This window comes from Bos indicus, chromosome 10, assembly GCF_029378745.1.
Source record: "Bos indicus isolate NIAB-ARS_2022 breed Sahiwal x Tharparkar chromosome 10, NIAB-ARS_B.indTharparkar_mat_pri_1.0, whole genome shotgun sequence".
NCBI lineage: Eukaryota > Metazoa > Chordata > Mammalia > Artiodactyla > Bovidae > Bos > Bos indicus.
The window spans coordinates 10299464-10322806 of record NC_091769.1 but is presented as its reverse complement, the minus strand read 5'-3'; the positions used below and the strand labels follow the sequence as shown (position 1 = coordinate 10322806).

General features: G+C 42.4%; 1 protein-coding gene across 1 annotated transcript in view; it reads right to left on the bottom strand.

Annotated features, from left to right (window-relative positions):
- The window catches only part of JMY (junction mediating and regulatory protein, p53 cofactor), an 81485-nt gene extending 65448 nt beyond the window's left edge, over positions 1-16037 (bottom strand). The window contains exon 1 of the mRNA XM_070796878.1: positions 14444-16037. Coding sequence (XP_070652979.1) covers positions 14444-15481 — 1038 coding nt within the window. The 5' untranslated portion in view covers positions 15482-16037. The remainder of the gene's footprint in view (positions 1-14443) is intronic.
- Between the last annotated feature and the right edge of the window lie 7306 nt (positions 16038-23343).

Genomic DNA, 23343 nt, shown 5'->3' with positions numbered 1-23343 from the left:
AGGTGTCCTTCCTATTATACAATACATGGTGTACGGTAAGTTCAGTGAACAATGTGTAAAGGAGCTTGACTAGAATAATTAAAGGTTCATGTAGAGAAAAGAAAGAGATTAACTGGCGGGTTAACCAGAAAACAGATGATACTGAAGACCAGGATTTGGGCTCTGTTACAGGACAATGGTTAGCAATACAAGAGGTTGGCTTGATGTGTATATATTACAGCTAAGAGTTGGGTATGAAGATGTGCAAAGTAATGCTTGGGAGCAAGTATTACAAAGGCTACTTTGCAAGGAAGACACTGAAGGAGAGCTAAAATAAGTCCAGGGATGAAATTGTGAGATTAAACTAAAGTAGGTGTAGGAGCAACATGAGAAAGCAGAAACTAATGCATAAATGATTCCATAGTTCTAAAGTTCTAAAATTGATATTTAACATTTCTGAATCAGTATGCATTTACAAATCAGTGATGCAGGTATAACTATTATGGCCACTTACAGAAATAAGAACCAGAGGCACAGGCTCAGTAACCTGCCTAAAGTTAGGGAGCTGGTGAAAGGTTGAGGTAAAGTGTGAATCCTTGCGGCCTAACTCAAGCCGTTAACCACTGCCCAACTTGTCGCTATGCATAACCAGTCTACTACCTTTCCCTTACCTGAATGATACCAATCTTCTGGGTCTAGGAAGACTGAAAACATGATGAAATACATATACGATGGAATACTACTCAGTCACTTTAAAAAAATGAAACTTCACTATTTGCAACAACATGGATGGACTTGGAGGATAATATGCTTGACTCAGAGAAGAAGACAAATATATATGATTTCATTTATATACGGAGTCTAAAAAATACATGAATGAACATAACAACAACAAAAACGAAACAGACTCACATATACAGAGAACAAACTAGTGGTTACCAATGAGCAAAGGGAAAGGGGGATGGGCAAGATAGAATTAAGGGGATTAAAAAGTACAAATTTATTGTCTATAAAATAAATAAGCTACAAGGATATACTGTACAGCAAGGAGGGAATATAGGCAATATTTTATAGTAACTTTTAATGGAATATACCCACCACTTCATGGGAAACAGATGGGGAAACAGTGGAAACAGTGTCAGACTTTATTTTTGGGGGCTCCAAAATCACTGCAGATGGTGACTGCAGCCATGAAATTAAAAGACGCTTACTCCTTGGAAGGAAAGTTATGACCAACCTAGATAGTATATTCAAAAGCAGAGACATTACTTTGCCAACAAAGGTCCGTCTAGTCAAGGCTATGGTTTTTCCAGTGGTCATGTATGGATGTGAGAGTTGGACTGTGAAGAAGGCTGAGCGCCGAAGAATTGATGCTTTTGAACTGTGGTGTTGGAGAAGACTCTTGAGAGTCCCTTGGACCGCAAGGAGATCCAACCAGTCCATTCTGAAGGAGATCAGCCCTGGGATTTCTTTGGAAGGAATGATGCTAAAGCTGAAACTCCAGTACTTTGGCCACCTCATGAGAAGAGTTGATTCATTGGAAAAGACCCTGATGCTGGGAGGGACTGGGGGCAGGAGGAGAAGGGGATGACAGAGGATGAGATGGCTGGATGGCATCACTGACTCGATGGACGTGAGTCTGGGTGAACTCCGGGAGTTGATGATGGACAGGGAGGCCTGGCGTGCTGCGATTCATGGGGTCGCAAAGAGTTGGAAACGACTGAGCGACTGATCTGATCTGATCTGATCTGAATACACAAAAATTTTGAATCCCTTTTATATACCTGAAACTAATATTGAAAATCAATTATACCTCAATAAAAATAAATAAATAAATACTTTTCCCCCCAAGTCTTAGGTCTCATAAGACTCAACATATAAAGTAAAACCTGCTCAAGACCTAACTCCAAGGCTCTCCAGGGAGCCAGAGATCTTTTATTAACACTTTACAAAATCAAGTACTCTGACAGGCTTCACTGTGAACTGGCACATAATTTCCTTTTCTTAAAGTAATGCATGTTTTTCAAGTTTAGATATTGCTAAAGTAATTCTTGCTCCCTTCTCTCTTAATCCTCCATTTCTTTTTATTATTTTATACCGGAGTATAGTTAATTAACTATGCTGTATCAGTTTGAGGTGTACAGCAAAGGGATTCAGTGACATAATACATGTGTCTATTCTTTTTCAAATTCTTTCCCCATTTAGGTCATTACACAGTATTGAGTACAGATCCCTGTGCTATAACAGTAGATCTCTGTTTGTTATCTATTTTAAATATAGCAGTGTGTACATGTCAATCCCAAACTCCCTCTAACCCTCTTGTCACCACCTTTCATTTTCAGTTAGCAAGTCCAACACCCAAATTCACAACACTTAATAAAAAAGGGGCAGGGGGAGAATTTCCAACTAAAAATAAATCAAGAGAGTTAACATACTTAATTGCCCTCCTTCCCTGCATAGCCAGAAAAATTAGTATAACTATGACAGAAAAGGGAGTTCAACTATTCAAAGTTATGCACTACTTGTTTGAAATGGTAATAAACAGCAAGAGAAAGGAGGTAGATTTCAGGTCTTACCTTATAATACACCAAATTCCCTATTACTTCTGTGGAAGGAAAAAGTATTAGGAAATGTTTCGAGGAGAAAATAAACTTTCTTAGAAGTATTATCATACCATCTAAACCAAGTCACCCTTAGCTAGCTTAATACAGAACAGAATTTGTAATAGATTAAATATCAGTATAACATTTATTCTTCTTGTGGTTACAGGAAAATTATTTTTATGAGTCTGTATGAGACATATGCATTCTGTCTCACATTAAAGTTTTATGTATAATACATGTACAAATTTAAATTCACTTCCTTTGGGATTACAATGTTCTCCAATGATAGACAACACAGTATATATACATAGCCAAGGTTTTGCAGAAACACTCATCAGCCAGACACTGTTGCAATATTTTTGTCCAATGATGAAGACACTGACCATGTATTCCAACTTGACAAAGGCTAAGTTTATCAGTTAGCCTCATTCCCTTTCTACAGGAATGAAGAGAGTCCAGTGGTTAAGAAAACTGGCTAGAATCAGGTATGCAATTGAACCTGGTTTTCATATATGCATATGTTGTCTTAGACAAGTTTATCTAATTTCTTTGAACCTGTTTGCTCTATTGTAAAATCCCTGCCTCTTAGGTTGATATGAAGATTAATACTAACAAGAGTTAACATTAAGTGTTTATTGAGTAAATGACACTAAGTACTTTACAGAAAAGCTACTTTTCAGTCACTCTATGAGGCAGTAGTATTATTCTCCTCACTTTACAGATGATGAGGCTAAGGTATTTAAGAGAATTAAGTGGGCCCAAATTCATAAAGCTATTAAGTGGAGGAGCCAGGACTCAAACTCACTTGAACCCTACCTCTTAACTCCTATCAACATGCTGAGTTAATGTATTTAAAGACCTCTGCACAGTGCCCAACCCATAGAAAGCATTTAGTAAAGGTTAGCTACTGTGATCACTAGGAATGGCAACCCACTCCAATATTCTTGCCTGGAGAATCCCATGGACAGAGGAACCTGGTGAGGTATAGTCAACGGGGTCACAAAGAGTCGGACACAACTGAGTGACTTTCACTTCACTCACGGTGATCATCAAAAACTAGGGCCTCACACAAGTCTCGACACATCGGTCATTCCAGTTATGACCTTGTTAACAGTCAGTAAAGAAAACAACAACAAAAAGTCAGCAAAGAGGTGACAGACCCACCTAGATAGGACGGTGAAGGGGAAGAAAGACTTTCAGGTAGTAATCAGACATTGGTTTTGTAAATGTAACTTTAGCAAGTTATCAAAACACTGATGGGAAAGCAATTTTAATAATAAAGTCTGTAGGGAAAAGCACTCACATCAAAATCCACCTTAAAGACAGGTAACAAAGTGAGGAAAAGAAAATAAACAGAAAAAACGGAAACACCACTCCTGCCTGCTTTAATGCCCCCATGTACTAAAAAATGAATTAGACCTTTTTCAAAGCCTAAAGAAAGAAAAAGTAAAGAGACGGAGCCAAAGCAAAAACAACACCGAGTTGTAGATGTGACTGGTGATGGAAGTAAAGTCCGATGCCGTAAAGAGCAATACTGCGTAGGAACCTGGAATGTCAGGTCCATGAATCAAGGCAAATTGGAAGTGGTCAAACAGGAGATGGCAAGAGTGAACATCGACATTTTAGGAATCAGCGAACTGAAATGGACTGGAATGGGTGATTTTAACTCAGATGACCATTATATCTACTACTGTGGGCAAGATCCCTTTGAAGAAATGGAGTAGCCATCATAGTAAACGAAAGTCCGAAATGCAGTACATGGATGCAATCTCAAAAACGACAGAATGATGTCTATTTCCAAGGCAAACCATTCAATATCACAGTAATCCAAGTCTATGCCCTGACCAGTAATGCTGAAGAAGCTGAAGTTGAATGGTTATGAAGACGTACAAGATCTTCTAGAATTTACACCCAAAAAAGATGTCCTTTTCATCATAGGGGACTGGAATGCAAAAGTAGGAAGTCAAGAAATACCTGGAGTAACAGGAAGATTTGTCCTTGGAGTACAGAATGAAGGAAACAGAATGGAGTACAGAAATAGAGGAAAACAACAGAATTAGAAAGACTAGAGATCTCTTCAAAAAAATTAGAGATACCAAGGAAATATTTCATGCAAAGATGGCTAAGAGAGTTTTGCCAAAAGAACACACTGGTCATGGCAAACACCCTCTTCCAACAACAGAAGAGAAGACTCTACACATGGACATCACCAGATGCTCAACACGGAAATCAGATTGATTATATTCTTTGCAGCCAAAGATGAAGAGACTCTATACAGTTAGCAAAAACAAGACCGGGAGCTAACTATGGCTCAGATCATGAACTCCTTATTGCCACATTCCAGATTTAAACTGAAGAAAGTAGGGAAAACCACTAGACCATTCAGGTATGACCTAAACCAAATCCCTTACGATTATACGGTGGAAGTGACAAATAGATTCAAGAGATTAGATCTAATAGACAGAGTGCCTGATGAACTAAGGACGGGGGTTCCTGACATTGTACAGGAGGCAGTGATCAAGACCATCCCCAAGAAAAAGAAATGAAAAAAGGCAAAATGGTTGTCTGATGAGGCCTTACAGATAGCTGAGAAGAGAACTGAAAGGCAAAGGAGAAAAGGAAAGATATACCCACTTGAATGCAGAGTTCCAAAGAACAGCAGAGAGAGATAAGAAAGCCTTCCTCAGTGATCAATGCAAGAAAATAGAGAAAAATAATACAATGGAAAAGACTAGAGGTCTCTTCAAGAAAATTAGAGATATCAAGAGAACATTTCATGCAAAGATGGGCTCAATAAAGGACAGAAATGGTATGGACCTAACAGAAGCAGAAGATATTAAGAGGTGGCAAGAATACTCAAAAGAACTATACAAGAAAGATCTTCACAGCCCAGATAATCACGATGGTGTGATCACTGACCTAGAGCCAGACATCCTGGAACGTGAAGTCAAGTGGGCCTTAGGAAGCGTCACTATGAACAAAGCTAGTGGAGGTGATGGAATTCCAGTGGAGCTATTTCAAATCCTGAAAGATGATGCTGTGAAAGTGGTGCACTCAATATGCCAGCAAATTTGGAAAACTCAGCAGTGGCCACAGGACTGGAAAAAGTCAATTTTCATTCCAATCCCAGAGAAAGGCAATGCCAAAGAATGCTCAAACGACCGCACAATTGCACTCATCTCACATGCTAGTAAAGTCATGCTCAAAATTCTCCAAGCCAACCTTCAGCAATATGTGAACCGTGAACTTCCAGATGTTCAAGCTGGTTTTAGAAAAGGCAGAGGAACCAGAGATCAAATTGCCAATATCCGTTGGATCATCGAAAAAGCAAGAGAGTTCCAGAAAAACATCTACTCTGCTTTATTGACTATGCCAAAGCCTTTGACTGTGGGGATCACCATAAACTGTGGAAAATTCTGAAAGAGATGGGAATACCAGACCACTTGACCCGCCTCCTGAGAGATCTGTATGCAGGTCAACAAGCAACAGTTAGAATTGGACATGGAACAACAGACTGATTCCAAATCGGGAAAGGAGTACATCAAGGCTGTATATTTTCACCCTGTTTATGTAACTTAAATGCAGAGTACATCATGACAAATGCCAGGCTGGATGAAGCACAAGATAGAATCAAGATTGCTGGGAAAAGTATCAATAACTTCAGATATGCAGATGACACCACCCTTATGGCAGAAAGTGAAGAAGAATTAAAGAGCCTCTTGATGAAAAAGTCAAAGAGGAGTGAAAAGTTGGCTTAAAACTCAACATTCAGAAAACTAAGATCATGGCACCCAGTCCCATTCAGTTCAGTTCAGTTCAGTCTCTCAGTCGTGTCCAACTCTTTGTGACCCCATGAATCACACCACGCCAGGTCTCCCTGTCCATCACCAACTCCCAGAGATTACTTGCTCGCAAATACATGGGGAAACAATGGAAACAGTGACAGACTATCTTTGGAGGCTGCAAAATCACTGCAGATGGTGACTGCAGCCTTGGTATTAAAAGACACTTGCTCCTTGGAAGAAAAGTTATGACCAAACTAGACAGCATATTAAAAAGCAGAGACATTATTGCCAACAAAGGTCCCTCTAGTGAAAGCTATGGTTTTTCCAGTAGTTATATATGGATGTGAGAGTTGGACTATAAAGAAAGCTAAGCAGCAAAGAGTTGATGGTTTTTGAACTGTGGTGTTGGAGAAGACTTGAGAGTCCCTTGGACTGCAAGGAGATCCAACCAGTCCATTCTGAAGGAGATCAGTCCTGAATATTCACTGGATGCTGAATATTCATTCAGCTTCACTGATGCTGAAGCTGAAACTCCAAAACTTTGGACTTCAGCCACCTTATGGAAGAACTGACTCCTGTGAAAAGACCCTGATGCTGGGAAAGACTGACGGCAGGAGAAGGGGATGACAGAGGATGAGATAGTTGGATGGTATTCACTGACTCAATTGGACACGTGTTTGAGTAAACTCCAGGAGTTGATGATGGACAGGGAGGCCTGGAGTGCTGCAGTCCATGGAGTCGCAAAGAGTCAGACACGAATGAGCAACGGAACTGAGCTGTACTGAAAGAAACTATTAGCATCATTAAAAGTGCTATGTCTTAGTCACCCTGCTGCAGAGAAACCCAAACCTGGAGACAAGTACATCAAACAGGTGGACCAGGTCCCAGCTCTTGCCATACTGTGCTTGTAAACTGCCCTGGATCCTTAAGGAAAAGAACAATGTATTTTCATTTTCCAAACATGAAATTAAGGCCCAAATAGAGTAAGTGACAGCATAAGGTCAAGCCACTAGTATCAGGACTAGGACAAAAACACAGATTCTCCTGAGCCATGTTCAGTAAATTTTCTTCCCACTAAGCACTAATTAAGATAGTGTAGTGAGACATTCCTTTAAAAGTATACCCTGCCTCAACTAATTGTTAGCAGCAGCAAGTTGGTGACCAATTTTAATTAAAACATTTTTCTTGAGGAAAACGACCATTCCTGTTTATCACTGTATTCTCCCTGTGCTATATTATATGAATGCACTAATACTGGTTGAATAAACTAAGTCCCAAGCCATCACCCTCACTATAATCTTAAACGCTACAATAAATCATTAAATGAACTTCCTTTTTCCTTAAGACCATTCTCTAAAAATGTCTAGCCCACAAGGTTGATATTTCTTTCACAGCCTATTACACAAAAGCATCACTATAATTTGAAGTTATATATTATACCTAATTATAACTAAAATTTAAAATTCAAGGACAAGGATAAAGGCAGTTCCCGATATTTAGGAAAAACAACTCACAAAATTTTCTAGCCTTTTGCTGAATGAATCCTTCTCTGCCCCACACAGTTTTAATAACTTAGACACTCTGTGTTAAGCCTAGTTGGCATTAACAGTCCCCTATAAGAAGCCTGAAAAGCCAAATGAACTTCACCACCTATACCAAAAAGCAATTAGCACCAAGAACTACTGTCTTCACTGCCTGTCTTTTACCCTTAAAACTTAATTTTTCTCCTATGACAGCTAAGGAAACTGGGCAGCTTCAAAGGGAGCAAATGCTGGCCTGTTAATGAGTAATAAAAAGAGCCATAGGGAAATTTCCCATTACAAAAAAAATAAGTACACATAAATCTAAACATCAATGGAAAGTCACCCTGCGCTTTCAAGTACCACTTCCAACAATACCCTACAGTCAATAAAAGGCCAAATAAAGCAGCAATGGAGAACAGTGAGACTAAAGTTAAATGTGAAGATCTGGGGAATGAAGATTGCTAATTTAACCATAACAACTGTTATGTTTGACAAACCAAACCTCCCACTCACCTTCTCCCTTCAACACGCACGCACACACACATGCACACACACACCCTTGTACTCACGTTACAGAAGTATTATATTTGTCCAAGCTGGCCTTGTTCTTGCAAGGAGGAAACATGTCTGTGAAATATCTGGTGGGCCAGGCATCATGTGATGTCAAATAGCAAGCAGAGAAACCACCACATCAATTATTTATTGGGAAGGCTTCCATCCTGCCACCAGCCTCCATTTTTCTGTTTTACAGAAAGACTAACACAGAAACACATATTCAACTTTTTTCCCACACCTATCTTTTTTTTTTTTCCAGTTATATGAAAAATGGCCAAAAGTTTATTAGGGCATAGGATTGACGAAAATGATAAATATCTAAGTCATTATTTTAACACTTCCAGCTTTTAAGTCTTTCATCATAATTTTCAGGAATCCCACAAAACTCATTTAACTTCATTATCCCATAACTGTGTTTTATAGTAAAAGAGCAGTTTGCACTATGTAACTATCCAGGCGGAATGGCTCTCTCTCCACTGCAACCGAGTACATTATGTCCCTCCCCAGCCTGCTTCCACTACGTATACATAATCATGGGTCGTGGCTCACTGGCCCAAAGACTAGCATCCTAGGGCTCCTAAAAGACTGTCATTTCTCTAGTGACATATTAGATATATGTATATATATATAACAAGTATACAGCAAGTATAACAGATCTTCCTTGACTTGCACTGGGGTCACTGCCCAATAAACGCATCATAAGTTGAAAATACTCTAAGTCAGAACTGTATTCAGTATACCTCACCCACTGAACATTATAGCTTAGCCTAGCCTAAGTATGCTCAGAACACTCACGTTACTCTATACTTGAGCAAAACTCATCTAAAACAAAGTCTGCTTTATAATAAAGTGCTGAATATCTCAAGTGCTTGATTTTAATACTGTACTGACGTGACAACAGAAGGGTTGTATAGCACAGAATGGTTGTTTACCCTTGTGATCGCATGGCTGACTGGGAGTGACCACTCGCTGCCCAGTGTTAAAAAAGAGTATGGAACCCAGGAGAGGAAGTCCAGTTCCTACTGAATGGGTATCTCACTCATATCATCTTAAAGCTGAATGACCTTAAGTCAAGGACTGTCTGTAGTTGGGATTTTAGCAGTGCTCCAGTTCTATAGCTAATCTTAGTTTTCCTGGGAAAATCAGTAAAGTCATAAATGGGAGGAGGGAAATGATAAGTAAACAATCTTCACAGAGCTCCTTGACCTTCTGCTGAACAACTCCAGTCAGGAGTTGTTTATAGACGAGTCATTTTAAAACACAAAGGAAAACAGTGATTGGGCACTCTGGTCTAACATAAACCCATCCTGGCATCCTAGGCAACCTGCTTCTAAAACATAACGTGAGGACTATGCCCTACAGCCTGTCACGATTAACTGGAAATAAAACAAATTCATTACCTTAAAAGCGCATTACCGAACCAATTAGATTTTAAAATACTGACGCCACGCTCCCATTCTCAGGAGTGGAGACTGACATCCCTTCTAATATCATCACGGAAAAAAAGCAGAAAAGGCATGCAGAAACATGCAGAAAAGGCATATGTTTGGATGAGGACAAATCGAAGTTGAATCTGAGTTTAGTCACTCCTTAGCTGGTTCAGTTCAGTCGCTCAGTCGTGTCCGACTCTTTGCGACCCCATGAATTGCAGCACACCAGGCCTCCCTGTCCATCACCAACTCCTGGAGTCTACTCAGACTCATGTGCCTCGAGTCGGTGATGCCATCCAGCCATCTCATCCTCTGTCGACCCCTTCTCCTCCTGCCCGGAATCCCTCCCAGTATCAGGGTCTTTTCCAATGAGTCAACTCTTCGCATTAGGTGGCCAAAGTACTGGAGTTTCAGCTTTAGCATCAGTCCTTCCAAAGAACACCCAGGACTGATCTCCTTTAGGATGGACTGGTTAGATCTTCTTGCAGTCCAAGGGACTCTCAAGAGTCTTCTCCAACATCACAGTTCAAAAGCATCAATTCTTCGGCGCTCAGCTTTCTTCACAGTCCAACTCTCACATCTATACATGACCACTGGAAAAACCACAGCCTTGACTAGACGGACCTTTGTTGGCAAAGTAATGTCTCTGCTTTTTAATATGGTATCCAGGTTGGTCATAACTTTCCTTCCAAGGAGTAAGACTCTCTTAATTTCATGGTTGCAGTCACCATCTGCAGTGATTTTGGAGCCCCAAAAAAACTGGTTAAAGTTGGCCAAATCAACTTCTCCTTCAGTAAAACAGGTGTAAAACATCACTTGCCTCAAAAAATAGTATCGAGGATGAAGACAGGTAATGTGAAGTACCCAACACCTAAAATAGTGCCAATAAATATTTACATTCCCTTGAAACAACACTTTCTGGACGCCACACACTTTGTTAGGCACTTTTTCATAATGTCTTAAATCTTCAGTAATCCTTTAAGTATTTCCCCCATTTCTCTGTTTTAAAGAGGTTAAATAACTAAACAGGTCACAGAAATGATGAGCACTCACCTAAACCCACATCCTTCTGACCCCAAACACAAGGTAGTCTCTGTCTACTGTGTGCCTTACGTGGCTACTTTTGAAAACACATGCTTCTCTCAGTGGTTTCAACTGGAAAAGTTAGAATTGAGCAATTCTATAAACATAATAAATTTCAAAGTGAGCACTGATTTTTAGATTTTAATCAACTCTATCATCATAGTTAAGGTTTACTATTTAAAGGACCACAATGATTTCAATAGTTGTCCTTATACTGAAACTTTTATTTCAAATCATCCAAGGGTAAACCATACTATGGCTTATAATACAATACTCAACTTTTAACCAACAACCAAAGCTACTGTTGAAACCATTCCAAGAGGTCCTGATGACACTTGATTCATTCAGGGATTGAGTGCTTGCTATATAAATAGCACTACTTACAGTAAATCCTTGTTAAAGTTCAAGACAAGCCTACCATGGAATAAATTTTACATTTCATTTTTACTCAAGATTAAAGGCCGAAGTAGTATACGATCTACAATTCTTAATTCATCTAAAAATAATTTCATTAGTATTGTATAAAGTACCTCCTTACAAACTAGTCAGTTGACCAAATTTGTGAACTATTAACAAAAACTTTTGGCAGAAAATGTAAGGTTTAGTAAATACTTCAATACTCCACAAGACAGATATAGGAGTACTTCTTACAACCCCATATAAACCATAAACATAATCCCAAAACTAAACTCCAAAAGAGGTTATGTCCTAAGTTTACGAAGTAGATACTTTATAATTGTGATTTTAAGGCTCTTTTTGAAGAATACCTTTCAGTCTTTCTCTCCAAAACTACAAATATGCCTATGCATATAAACTCTGCACACCACTTTAGGTATTCCATTAAAGTCCATCAATAGCTCCGCTCAATTCACAGGAAATTCACCAACCCCAGATAACCACTCCTTATTTAGGAGGTTATGTTTTTATAGTTTAAACAGATTTTTCTCCTAGTTTATAAATAGCAGAGTTCCTTGAGGAATTAACATTTATCAACTTAAAAATTTACTTACAACTTTATATTAAAATAACACTTCTTCCACATCTTTTAAAAAAACTGGTGTCTTTTGTTCACTATTATTAAGAGTGCTCACAAGATTTGTGGCCCTGAACTAGGGGTGGCAAAGAAGAGAATTCCAAGATACTGTCAAGGCCAGTGACCTTGAGAAGTTTACAATCTCACTGTACAGTCTGTCCTATCAAAAAAGTAAATAAAACAAACCTCTCCTTCAACAATTTACTGACATTTTGAACACAAATTGGTGTGGTCTTTAAATATATTGGAAAAGGAAGACTGTAGATAAAGAACTGGAAAATAGACTCAGAGAAATTTAAAAAGGAAAAAACACGACCAAAGGATCGCGCAACGCATACCTGATTCACCACATATTACCTATGTCTGATTCACCACATATTACTTAGCTTCAAAAAACCTATGGTTAATTCGACAATTGTGAGACTGAGAATTAAAAACAAAAACCAACACTGATTTAGACATAATTACTAACTCAAGAGAACTGATAACAAAAAATGACACAACTTCTGGAAAGATTCTACCTGAAAGAATGTTGCTGCAAGCTATTCAATCGGCAAAATTTTAAGCAGATGGGGTAGAAAAAATATATGGCAGTTATACCATACACTCGCACTGTCACACTCATGGTAGACATCACTGATTAATCATGCAACCCTTTCCTCCTACTGAGCCTAATTTCCTCCAAAATAGCCTACCAGCAGATATCAGGGTGGGCATCATAATTGAACCTATCTGTTGTCCTTTCCTGATAGCTATTTTTCAAATACTATTCAGTCAACTATGTGAAGAACCCAGAATTTATGTATTTAATGTTCAATGAACTTAAAATAAACCCCATTTATTGAGTTGCTCCCCCTCCTCCAAAATAACTCTACAAAAAATTTAAATATCCTGTTAAAGAGAATAAAACATATAGTCAATATAACCTTAATTAGGAAAAATAATCTTTCTAACAAAATGTACGAGTTCTAGAAAACTATTTCTCAGCAGTCCTCATTTTTGACCCAATTTGAATAAAAAAAAAACTATAATTACTTTTTCTGAGTATCAAAAAAATTAAAACCAAACATATCTTCAACATTTAGGGATTAAAAAATAGAACAGTAAAAAGAAAAAAATAATAATATATACCTGTAGAACAAGCAAAAGAAGCACGAACTTTGTCCTTGCAGTTTAAAGGAAACACAGGTCACCATGAAAACTCTAAAGAGAACATGACCATTTAAGATTTGTCACTTCCTTCCAAAAATGATTTAAGGTATTAATAGAACAAAGACTCCAGAAGTAAGATGATAAAAATGGAAATAAAAACAGATCTCTAGAACTATGGGATCACATCATGATGGGTGATGTTTACCATCAAGTAATCTAACAGGAAGAAGTGAAAACCTGGAGTCACCAGGTTTTAAGAAAGCACTGTGGAGTAAGTGAGGAAGAATTATTTCCTAAATCCCGAATAGAGAATATTCTACGAAGAAATCAGGAGGTTCCTGCTTCCCGGCACATACTACAAGATTCCAGTAGTATGTAAACACAGTCAAAGAATATAAACACGACAAAAAGAGGCATTTCCCCAACCCAACTCCAACCTCAATTGGTACCAATAATAAAAATAATTGCTTTGAGAACGAGAATACTTTTTTTAGTAGTTTTCCGGCAGAGGCTCTTAAGTACACATGACCTCCAATTATACATCCTACACATCGTAGAGCTCCCTATGTATAACCATTCAGACCTTTTCCCATTATTTCCTGGAATTTTAAGGATTCGTTTGAAAATAAGCGCCTGCACTACTTTTAGTCAAGTCCAAAAGTACAATAAACATTCCTGCCCAAGACCTTTTTCCTCCCTAAAACAAGTGAAACACGAGCCCTCCTTAAAGGCTTGAGGTATTCCTAATGTATGTATAAAAGTCCATGGACAGGCCACTCATCTGGAGGAAAATGATTTAAAATTTGCCAAAGTTGCCAAATCACATTTGGAGACAAAAAACGGACCAATTTTACTTCATAAGACAAATCATTTTCAATAAACGAACGTGACACCAGGAAAGTAAGTTTAATGATCCGGGCAATTATTGCTGGAAAGAACTTTAGGGACAAAGAGAATCACTCATTTAGCTTATATTTATGGGACGTCTTTCTTCTGAGTGGCTTTAATTTTACTACCATTACTTAGCAGTAAACAGAGCACTTTATAGAACTTACATTATACGTAGGAGGCGTAAATCTAAAGGTTTACCCAAGTTCCTTCAGAGGCCAAATTAAGGAAAGCCATGGTTTTTCCCACCTCTGAGAGGAATGAAGGGGAAGAAAGGTCAGGACCCCCTCCTGTCCCCTTGTTTAGCTAGGAAAACAAGTGTCCCAAATGCGCACAACCTGGACCGAAGCTCCAGTCTGCGGCAGCGTGGAGGAGCCAAAAGCGATGCGTGGAGCCTAGTCTGGGTCCTTACCTCCTGGATGCGCTTCCTGGCCCGCTGGAGCACTTCTTCGTAGCCCTTCTGCCGCAGCTCGCTCAGGCTTTCGTAATACTCCTCCGGGTCGTCGGTCTCGGTGAACAGTACCTGGGATAGGATCTTCCAGCCGCAGGTGTCCAGGCCGTGGCCCAGGTAAATCTGGAGCTGGTAACACAGCGTGTCGATTTCCTGCTCGGACATCTCCGGGGCGCCCCCGAACAGCACCGTCCACATGCCCGACGGCTCCTCCGGAAACACCGGCAGGCACGGCTCCAGCTGCGAGTTCACAGAGCACAGCTGCTGGTGCACGGCGCGCAGATCCTGGAAGGAGAAGAGCCCGGCCCAGCTGCACTCCTCGGCCGGGGACTCCAGTTCGGCGGCCGCTGGCGGCTGCTCCGCGGCCGAGAGCGCCAGCGCCGCCGGGTCCACCTCATCTTCCCTCACCATTTCCAGCACCTCGATCTCCTCGGTGACCGTCCCGCAGGCGCTCACTACCCGCACTGACATCGGGGCCTCCTTGGCCGCCGGCGGGGCTGCCGCAGCGGCGGACCCCGCCACATCTCTGCCTCCGGATGCCCTCCGGACCGGGCTGGGGTTGGCCCTCACTGGGCTCCGGAGAGGACTCTCCGCCCCTTTGCCGGCCGGACTCCGCAGCGGCGGGTCCCCTCGAAGGCTGCACGCGCTCCGCGGAGAGCCGCCCTCTGGCCAGGCTGGGCGCCTCCGGGACCCGGGGCTCCTGCCCAGAGTCGCGGAGGCAGTGGCCTCGGGCCGACCCTTGCCCGCCGGGCTGCCCGGCCCGCGAGTCCCGTCGGATGCGAGCGCGCCTGACTCCGCGCCGCCTCGCGCCCCCGCCTGATCCCGGGTGCCGCTCCTCTGCCTCTGGGCCGTCCGATTGTGGCAGGTTATGGCAAACTTGCCCTCAATCTCGTTCCAGGCTACGATGAAAACGAACTTGTGCTTCTCGCGCTCGTCGAATACGTGGGGCCGCACGGCCACCCAGTCCGACTCGACCGTCTCCTCCAGCGCGAACGACATGGTGGCTCCGGTGCCAGGCCGCGGGGAAGGCGCCGCTGGCCCTGCCCGCGCGAGGACTCGCCGGCTGGCTGCGCCGCGCCCCCCACTCACCCTCGCCGGGCGCCTTCAGCCATCTTAGCGCGCCGGCCGGCTCTCCCCGCTCGCTCGCCTGTCTCTCCGAGCTGGGACTCGTCGCGCTCCTTTGTGGCGCGGCTCGCGGGAAAGACAATGCGCGTCCCCAGAGCAGGTAGTTCACATGGTCACGTGCGGCTGGGTCTGTTTACAAGAACCGCGCCCGCCCGGGCCGCCCCCCGAGCGAGGCCGCGGGGCTGAGTCTGCGGCGCTCCGGAGGTGAGGCGCGGGTGGCGCGGGGCCGGGCGGGCGGGTGGGTGGTCGGGGCCCTGGGCTTGCGAGCCTCCGCCGCTCGCCCTGGCGGATCTCCGCGCCCCTCCTCCTCTTCTTCTCGACAGCCTGGAGCCGGCCTGACGAAGGAACGCGTCTCCTGAGCGCGGAGCCTCAGTATCGCCACAATGTTGCCATTCGGCTGCTGACGTAGCGGCTCCACGAGGGACGTAAACACGGGCACGTGCCGCACGCTGGTGACGCGGCGGCGGCGGCGCGCACACCTCGCTCGCGCGCGTCGGCCCCGCCCCTCCGCGTCTCCCGCCCCCGCCCGCTCGCGGCCGCGCGCGCGAGTCTTCTGTTCCTCAGGCTCGGGTCCGGAGCCGGTGAGCCGCGCAGCGAGAGTGGCAGGTGTGACCTGCGGGACAGGTGGCCTCCAAACCCAGGGAGAGAAGGACAAAGGCGAAGGAACTGAGCATTTTTGAACTCCAGTCATTCAGAGGGACCCTCAAGTGTACATTTTCTTCCATTTCGGGGGGATAACTCCCATATTCAGAAAGAAGTACGCCGTGACGTTACGTGAGCTGTGTGCTGAACTTTGTCGGGATCCCCTAGACTGTTGGGTTCTCCCCTTAACACTCTTGCGATACACTGTCAGATACAACCCAGTAGAACTCCAAAACAAAATAAGTGAAAGTTCAGTCATGTCCTACCAGTATGCTTATGTCTCCGTTCATCAGTGTTTTATTGTTTCTGGCTACCTCCTCGTGTATTGTTCTGTGAACCTCGTTTTGACGTCACCGACTTGAGCCCTTTTGAAATTGTATTCAATTATCAGAGTTCCCAGAATCCACATACAAAAAAAAAAAAAAAAAAACAAACCACGTAAATCTGAAGAATTACGCTATTCATACTGAACTATGATGAAACATTCTCAAAATTGCCTCATTGGTCTTATAATCTAGTTTAAATTATTCACATACTCTTTCCTACTACTATTCAATCCATATTGCAGGTATTCTGCATCCACAGTAAAGCACAATGGGAATTATTTGTTACTTTTATCCATATTTCTAAAATATATGCGAGACCATTTGGATTAACCTTACATTGTTAGCCATACTTATTTCAGTTTTGTCCTGACATCTGAATAAACAGCCGAAAGCTTTAGCCCTGTCAGTCAGTTGGACATTTTAGACCTATAGATCTGCTCTGACCATAGAAAAGGGGAAGGATGAGCTAAAAGGGAAAAGGGCTGGTTCTTTAACCTTTTTACAGTTCTATATAAAAACCATGTTTTCAAAGCTTGTAACAATTTATGGTAATTCTCAAATGCAAATCAGAAATACACCTTTTGAAAGGCAGTAAGAAACAGAGAAAATCCATTTCACATCTGCTCACCAGCTAAGCAAACAATAGCATATTATAGAAAAATTTCCACTTTTCTGAAGAAAAGATACTGCTAACAGTTTTTCTGATAAAAAATGATAGATCATAGCTCTTCTTATAATACATTATAGATAAGTATGAATACTAAGAATGAACTTCGAAAGTATGTTTATGAGAAGTATTTTTATTTACATGTATATTAACATTGCAATATTTATCCACAACATTATGTCTTATCACAATAGTGCTAGAGAAAATTGGTTTGTGGTCACACAGGTGTTATTGTTTCTCCACAATACTCTAGCTACTGTGTTTTTTCAAAAGAGTTGTTTCAATGTTTCTCATTTTGTTATAGTAATTGTTATCCTACAAATAAACAGGAACAAACAGAAATTCCCATGGCACATTACTGTGGTACTTTACAATTCTTTATTTAGTTCTGTATATGATTTTAAGATCTCTGAGTATATAAATACTCTCTGGGAATAAGTAAAGTTACAGAAGGCCACATTTTGACCTTGGTGCGTAACCCCAGGAGCCTGGGTTGTGATTCTTCCTCTGAGACTTGGCTGAAAGTTTTACACTGTATCTTTTACTACTAACATCTTCAGTCCCATAGGGTGTGCTGGGATTTTTGTTCTAAGCAGCAGTGCTGCTTGTTTGGCAGTGAGGACTGCTGGACAGCCAGTCTCCCAGCCCAACTTAAATTTGGCATCTTCCATATCACCTGATATATGAGCTATAGCAGTTTTCCTGGGTGTGGAATGTGTTATATCCAAAGCCCAAGGAAGCTTAACAGTCATTGTGTTTCTTTTATTGTAGAGTGGCTGCATCCTGCACAAATACGTCTTTTGCTTTAAGTGGAATGTCCTGACATACCTGACCATGGGATGTGCAGAAACTTCACTGACTTGGCCAGGGCCTGAATTTTTGTGGAGTTTGTCTCCATCCCTCTGAAATGCATATGTCTTACCAAGGTTGCCAGCAGTGCCAGCACCCTATCCTGCCAGATCAGCATGATGTCATTAATGTAATGTATCTATATGATTTTCTGCACTATGTCCAGGTGGTCGAGATGTCTATAGATTGTGACAGATGGTAGGAGAGTTAATGTGGCCTTGGAGCCAAGTGTTTCTGATCTTTTTTGCCTGGCTGGAATAGAAAAGCACACATTCACCAAATCAGTGGTTGCATATTGAGATGTTGTTGTTCTGTCTTGTGTCTGACTCTTTGTGACCCCATGGACTGCAGCACGCCAGGCTTCCCTGTCCTTCACTATTTCCCAGAGTTTGCTCAAACTCATATCCGTTGAGTCCATAATGCCATCCAACCATCTCATCCTCTGCTGTCCCCTTCTCCTCCTGCATTTGGTCTTTCCCAGCATCAGGATCTTTTCCAGTGAGTCGGCTCTTTGCATCAGGTGGCCAAAGTATTGGAGTTTCAGCTTCAGCGTCAGTCCTTCCAATGAATATTTAGGGTTGATTTCCTTTTGGATCGACTAGATTGATCTCCTTGCTGTCCAAGGGGTCTCAAGAGTCTTCTCCAGCACCACAGTTTGAAGGCATATTGAGTACTGGAGACCATATTGTCTGCTCTAGCAAAGAGGCTACACCTAGCTGGGGAACTGTGATCAGGACTATATTTTGGTTGAGTTAGCAGTAGTCTTCAGAATCCATCTGGTTTCTGTTAAGGACCAGACCAGCAAATTAACAGAGATATTCTAGGGATTTCTGTGACTACATCTTAAAGAGTGGCACTAATCTCTGCTATCCCTCTCCAGGGTTATACTGCTTTTACTTCACTATCTTGGTGGGAGATGAGCTGTTTCAGAAGCTTCCACTTGATCTTCCCTACTATGATAGCTTTCATCAACAAGCTCAGTGTATGGATTATTCCAACTGCCACATACATCAATCCCAAGATATATTTGGGGACCAGAGAAATGAGTACCAGGTGAATTCACAGACCTGGTGGACCTAGACTTTGGTCAAGACTCCATTAATTACCTGACCCCTGGGCTCCAGAGCTCATGATGAAGTTTCTGGTTGTTGGGTATCGGCGTCAGCTTGGACCCTGTCTTCAACAGTCCTTGAAAACTTGGTGAGAGACTAAGTACTTCCCTCAACCTCCCCCTTGTCCATTCTGGCTCTGTTTTGACAATGTATTGAATATATTAAGCAGTGTCTACTGGCTGCTCAGCTATTCTGACTCAGCTGGTAAAGAAACTGCCTGCAATGTGGGAGGTTTGGGTTCAGTCCCTGGGGTGGGAAGATCCCCTGGAGAAGGGAAAGGCTACCCACTCCAGTATCCTAGCCTGGAGAATTCCATGGACTGTATAGTTCATGGGGTTGCAAAGAGTTGGACATGACTGAGTGACTTTCAGTCAATCAATTGGCTGCTCAGCTATTTTTCCCCTTGGGATGCTTTGTTTTATTAACCATCCCATAACTGTGGACCCTGTCACCCTCTGACTTCTGATGGTGAAATGTTGACAGTAGCCTCTATTGCTCCAGGGCCTTCTCATCTCTTGCTATCAGTGAATCAGATTCTGTGACCACTTGTCCTGCTTTTAACCTTGGCCTGCAGAAGAGAGCCACAGTGAACTTCATGGGGGTGCTGGGGCCCCTCTCACCAGCACATTTCTAACGAACACCCTTAGTGAATGGTGTATCCTTGGGACCTTCCTGGGAAACATATTTGTTCTGGCCTCACGTTGCGTATCCCTTTCAGCATTCCCACTTCCCTGCGTCTTTTATTCCTTCCTCTTTTGTATACCTTGGCAATTCAAGCATTTCACATTGGGCTCTGTGAGGCCTGTTGCTTTTTCCAGGTTTCTAGGAGTCACCCTCATGGCAAGTTTTCAACATACACTAGGGTCTTAGCTTGGATGTTAAATTCTTTTGTCCTGAGAGAGTGACCTTCAAGTCTGTAAATGATGTTAGTTACCACAGCTTCTTATTATTAGTCTTAGTCTCAGCCCGATCTTATAACAACCCTCCAATTCCATTATCCTTAGATTTATCATTCCTCTAACATTTCAAATGCCTGAGTTTTCACATCTCCATGAGTACATTGTTCCAACTCATGCCCAGTGAAAATTTTAGGAAAAGGACTCTCACCTTTTGGCAGGGCCTCTCAGGGGCAAAAAGAAGGAAGGGAAGTTAAGGGGAAGTGAGAAGGTGATCACAATGTACATCAGATACAAATCTGCTTCTACTATCTGACAGTACCTAAGAGTAGCCATGCTTCATCAAGACCCTCCAAGAAGCAGATAGCATGATGGAATTAGATGTGGAAGAGAATTTAGAGGGAAACACCTGTAAGGGAAAATGGGGAGGGAGCCAGAGCAAAGGGGAGAGCTTGTGACTGTGAAGGAGTGAGGAAGAAAGGAAGTTTTAATGAAGAGCGTCTTGGAGGGCAGCACAGTCTAGAGTGTTTTCTCTAGGTCAGTGGGGATCCCCAAGCCAAAGTTACCTGTCAGAGGAGTTTCATGTCTCACAGCCAACAGGCCTGCAATGTTCCCTGTCTCCTCAGACAGTGGCTGGGAGCAACCTGGAGGAAATGTGGTGGATGCATAATGGAGCGGCCCAGGCTGTCAGTATTAAGCTCAGGGAGCTGAGACACACATTCTCATGGCGGTCACAGACACCAGCTGTGCTTTACGAAAACTTGGTTCTATTCATTAACTGATCTGTGACACACCAAGGGCACAAACATGAGTACAGCGTGGTTCTCACATTGTAGTAATTGGCTTCAGTTTGACTGGATCATCACAAATAATTTTTTTTTTAATTAGAAACAGAAGGTGATAGTTTTTCAGACTCTCTGGAGGAAGATCTTGAGGGTGTGGCTTCATTATCTTGTTTGAGATGATTTTCCAGGTTCTAAGGTAAATTCTGAGCTAAATACTAAATGGGGTTTGAGCTTTTCCTTACTGTGTAGATCCAGGCCTGTTTTCATCTCACATGATGCAGAAAACCTGGGTGAGAAGTCTAGAACCTGAAACAGTAGTTGCCATTTCTAAAAAAATGTTTGAGAGAGAGAGAGTAACATACCACTCCCAAACACACTTACTTTCCTGCATCACTTACTTACTTTCCTTATACTGCTTCTTTTATATCTATATGGTTGGTGTTCATTTTCTGTGGCTGCTGCAACAAATTACCACCAATTTAGTGACTTAAAACAACTCAGATTTACTATCTTTAAGTTTTAGGGGTCACAAGTCTAAAGTGAGGCTCACTGAGCTAAAGTCAAGTTGTCTGTGAGGCTGCAAAGTTTATTCTAGAAGCTCTAGGGCACAATCCGTCTGCTAGCCCTTTTCAGCTTCTGGGGCTGCCCACATTCACGGGCATGTAGCTTCTCCCTCCATCTTCTAAGCCAGCAATAGTGGGCCAAATTCTTCCCACAGCACATGACGTTTGTTCTGAGACAGATCGTGTTTCTCTTGTCATGTCTCCTTCTTTGACTCTTTGTTTTAAAATAAATATTTATTTATGTATTTGGTTGCACCGAGTCTTTGTTGTGGCATATGGTACCTTCCGTCTTTAATTGCTTTATGAGGGATCTGGTTCCCTGACCAGGGTTCGAACTTGGGTGCCCGATGTCGGGGTCATGGAGTCTTAGCCAGTAGACCGCTAGAGAGGTCCCTCCTTTGACTCTTGGCTTCCACTTCCCTCTTCCACTTTTAAGGATCCTTGTGATTTTATCAGGCCATGAGGATCAGTTCAGTTCAGTCGCTCAGTCGTGTCCAATTCTTTGCGACCGCATGAATTGCAGCATGCCAGGCCTCCCTGTCCATCACCATCTCCCAGAGTTCACCCAGACTCACGTCCATCGAGTCAGTGATGCCATCCAGCCATCTCATCCTCTGTCGTCCCCTTCTCCTCCTGCCTCCAATCCCTCCCAGCATCAGAGTCTTTTCTAATGAGTCAACTCTTCTCATCAGGTGGCCAAAGTACTGGAGTTTCAGCTTTAGCATCACTCCTTCCAAAGAAATCCCAGGGCTGATCTCCTTCAGAATGGACTGGTTGGATCTCCTTGCAGTCCAAGGGACTCTCAAGAGTCTTCTCCAACACCACAGTCCAAAAGCATCAATTCTTCGGCGCTCAGCCTTCTTCACAGTCCAACTCTCACATCCATACATGACCACAGGAAAAACCATAGCCTTGACTAGCCAGAACTTTGTTGGCAAAGTAATGTCTCTGCTTTTGAATATGCTATCTAGGTTGGTCATAACTTTCCTTCCAAGGGGTAAGCGTCTTTTAATTTCATGGCTGCAGTCACCATCTGCAGTGATTTTGGAGCCCAGAAAAATAAAGTCTGACACTGTTTCCACTGTTTCCCCGTCTATTTCCCATGAAGTGATGGGCCATGAGGATAATTCAGGATAATTTTTGTGTCTGCTGATTGGATGGAATCTTAATTCCATCAGCAACCTCAATTCTTTTTTGCCAAGTAACCTCACAAAGTCACAGGTTTTGAAGATTAGTTTATGGATATCTTTGAGGGGACATTATTCTGCCAATCATAGTTCTCATAGCCAAGTTCTCTGAAACAGTATCTGTTGGTGTTTATTAATCTTTTGGATGTTCATAGGAATGAATCTAAAGATTTGTCATTCTTAGGATTTTTTCCTAGTTTTTGTTAGTTCTGCATTATCATGTAAAGTTATCATCTATTGCTATAGTTTCTTTACATGTTGCTGCTAAGTCACTTCAGTCGTGTCCGACTCTGTGCAACCCCAGAGACGACAGCCCACCAGGCTCCCCCATCCCTGGGATTCTCCAGGCAAGAACACTGGAGTGGGTTGCCATTTCCTTCTCCAATGCATGAAAGTGAAAAGTGAAAGTGAAGTCGCTCAGTCATGTCCGACTCCTAGCAACCCCATGCACCACAAGCCCACCAGGCTCCTCCGTCCATGGGATTTTCCAGGCAAGTCTTTTTATGTTACTTTGTAATAAACCACCCCCAAATATAACGATTTAAAACTATCTATTATTATCTCTCATGTCACGACAGGTTGATGGATCTTAGCTGGTTGGGTCTCTCTTGAGGCTTGAGCAAGCTTGGTGTCCAATATGGTTACTTCCCTCATATGTGCTTTTGTGCTTCTCCATGGGGACCCTTTCCCACATGCTTGTCCCGTGTAT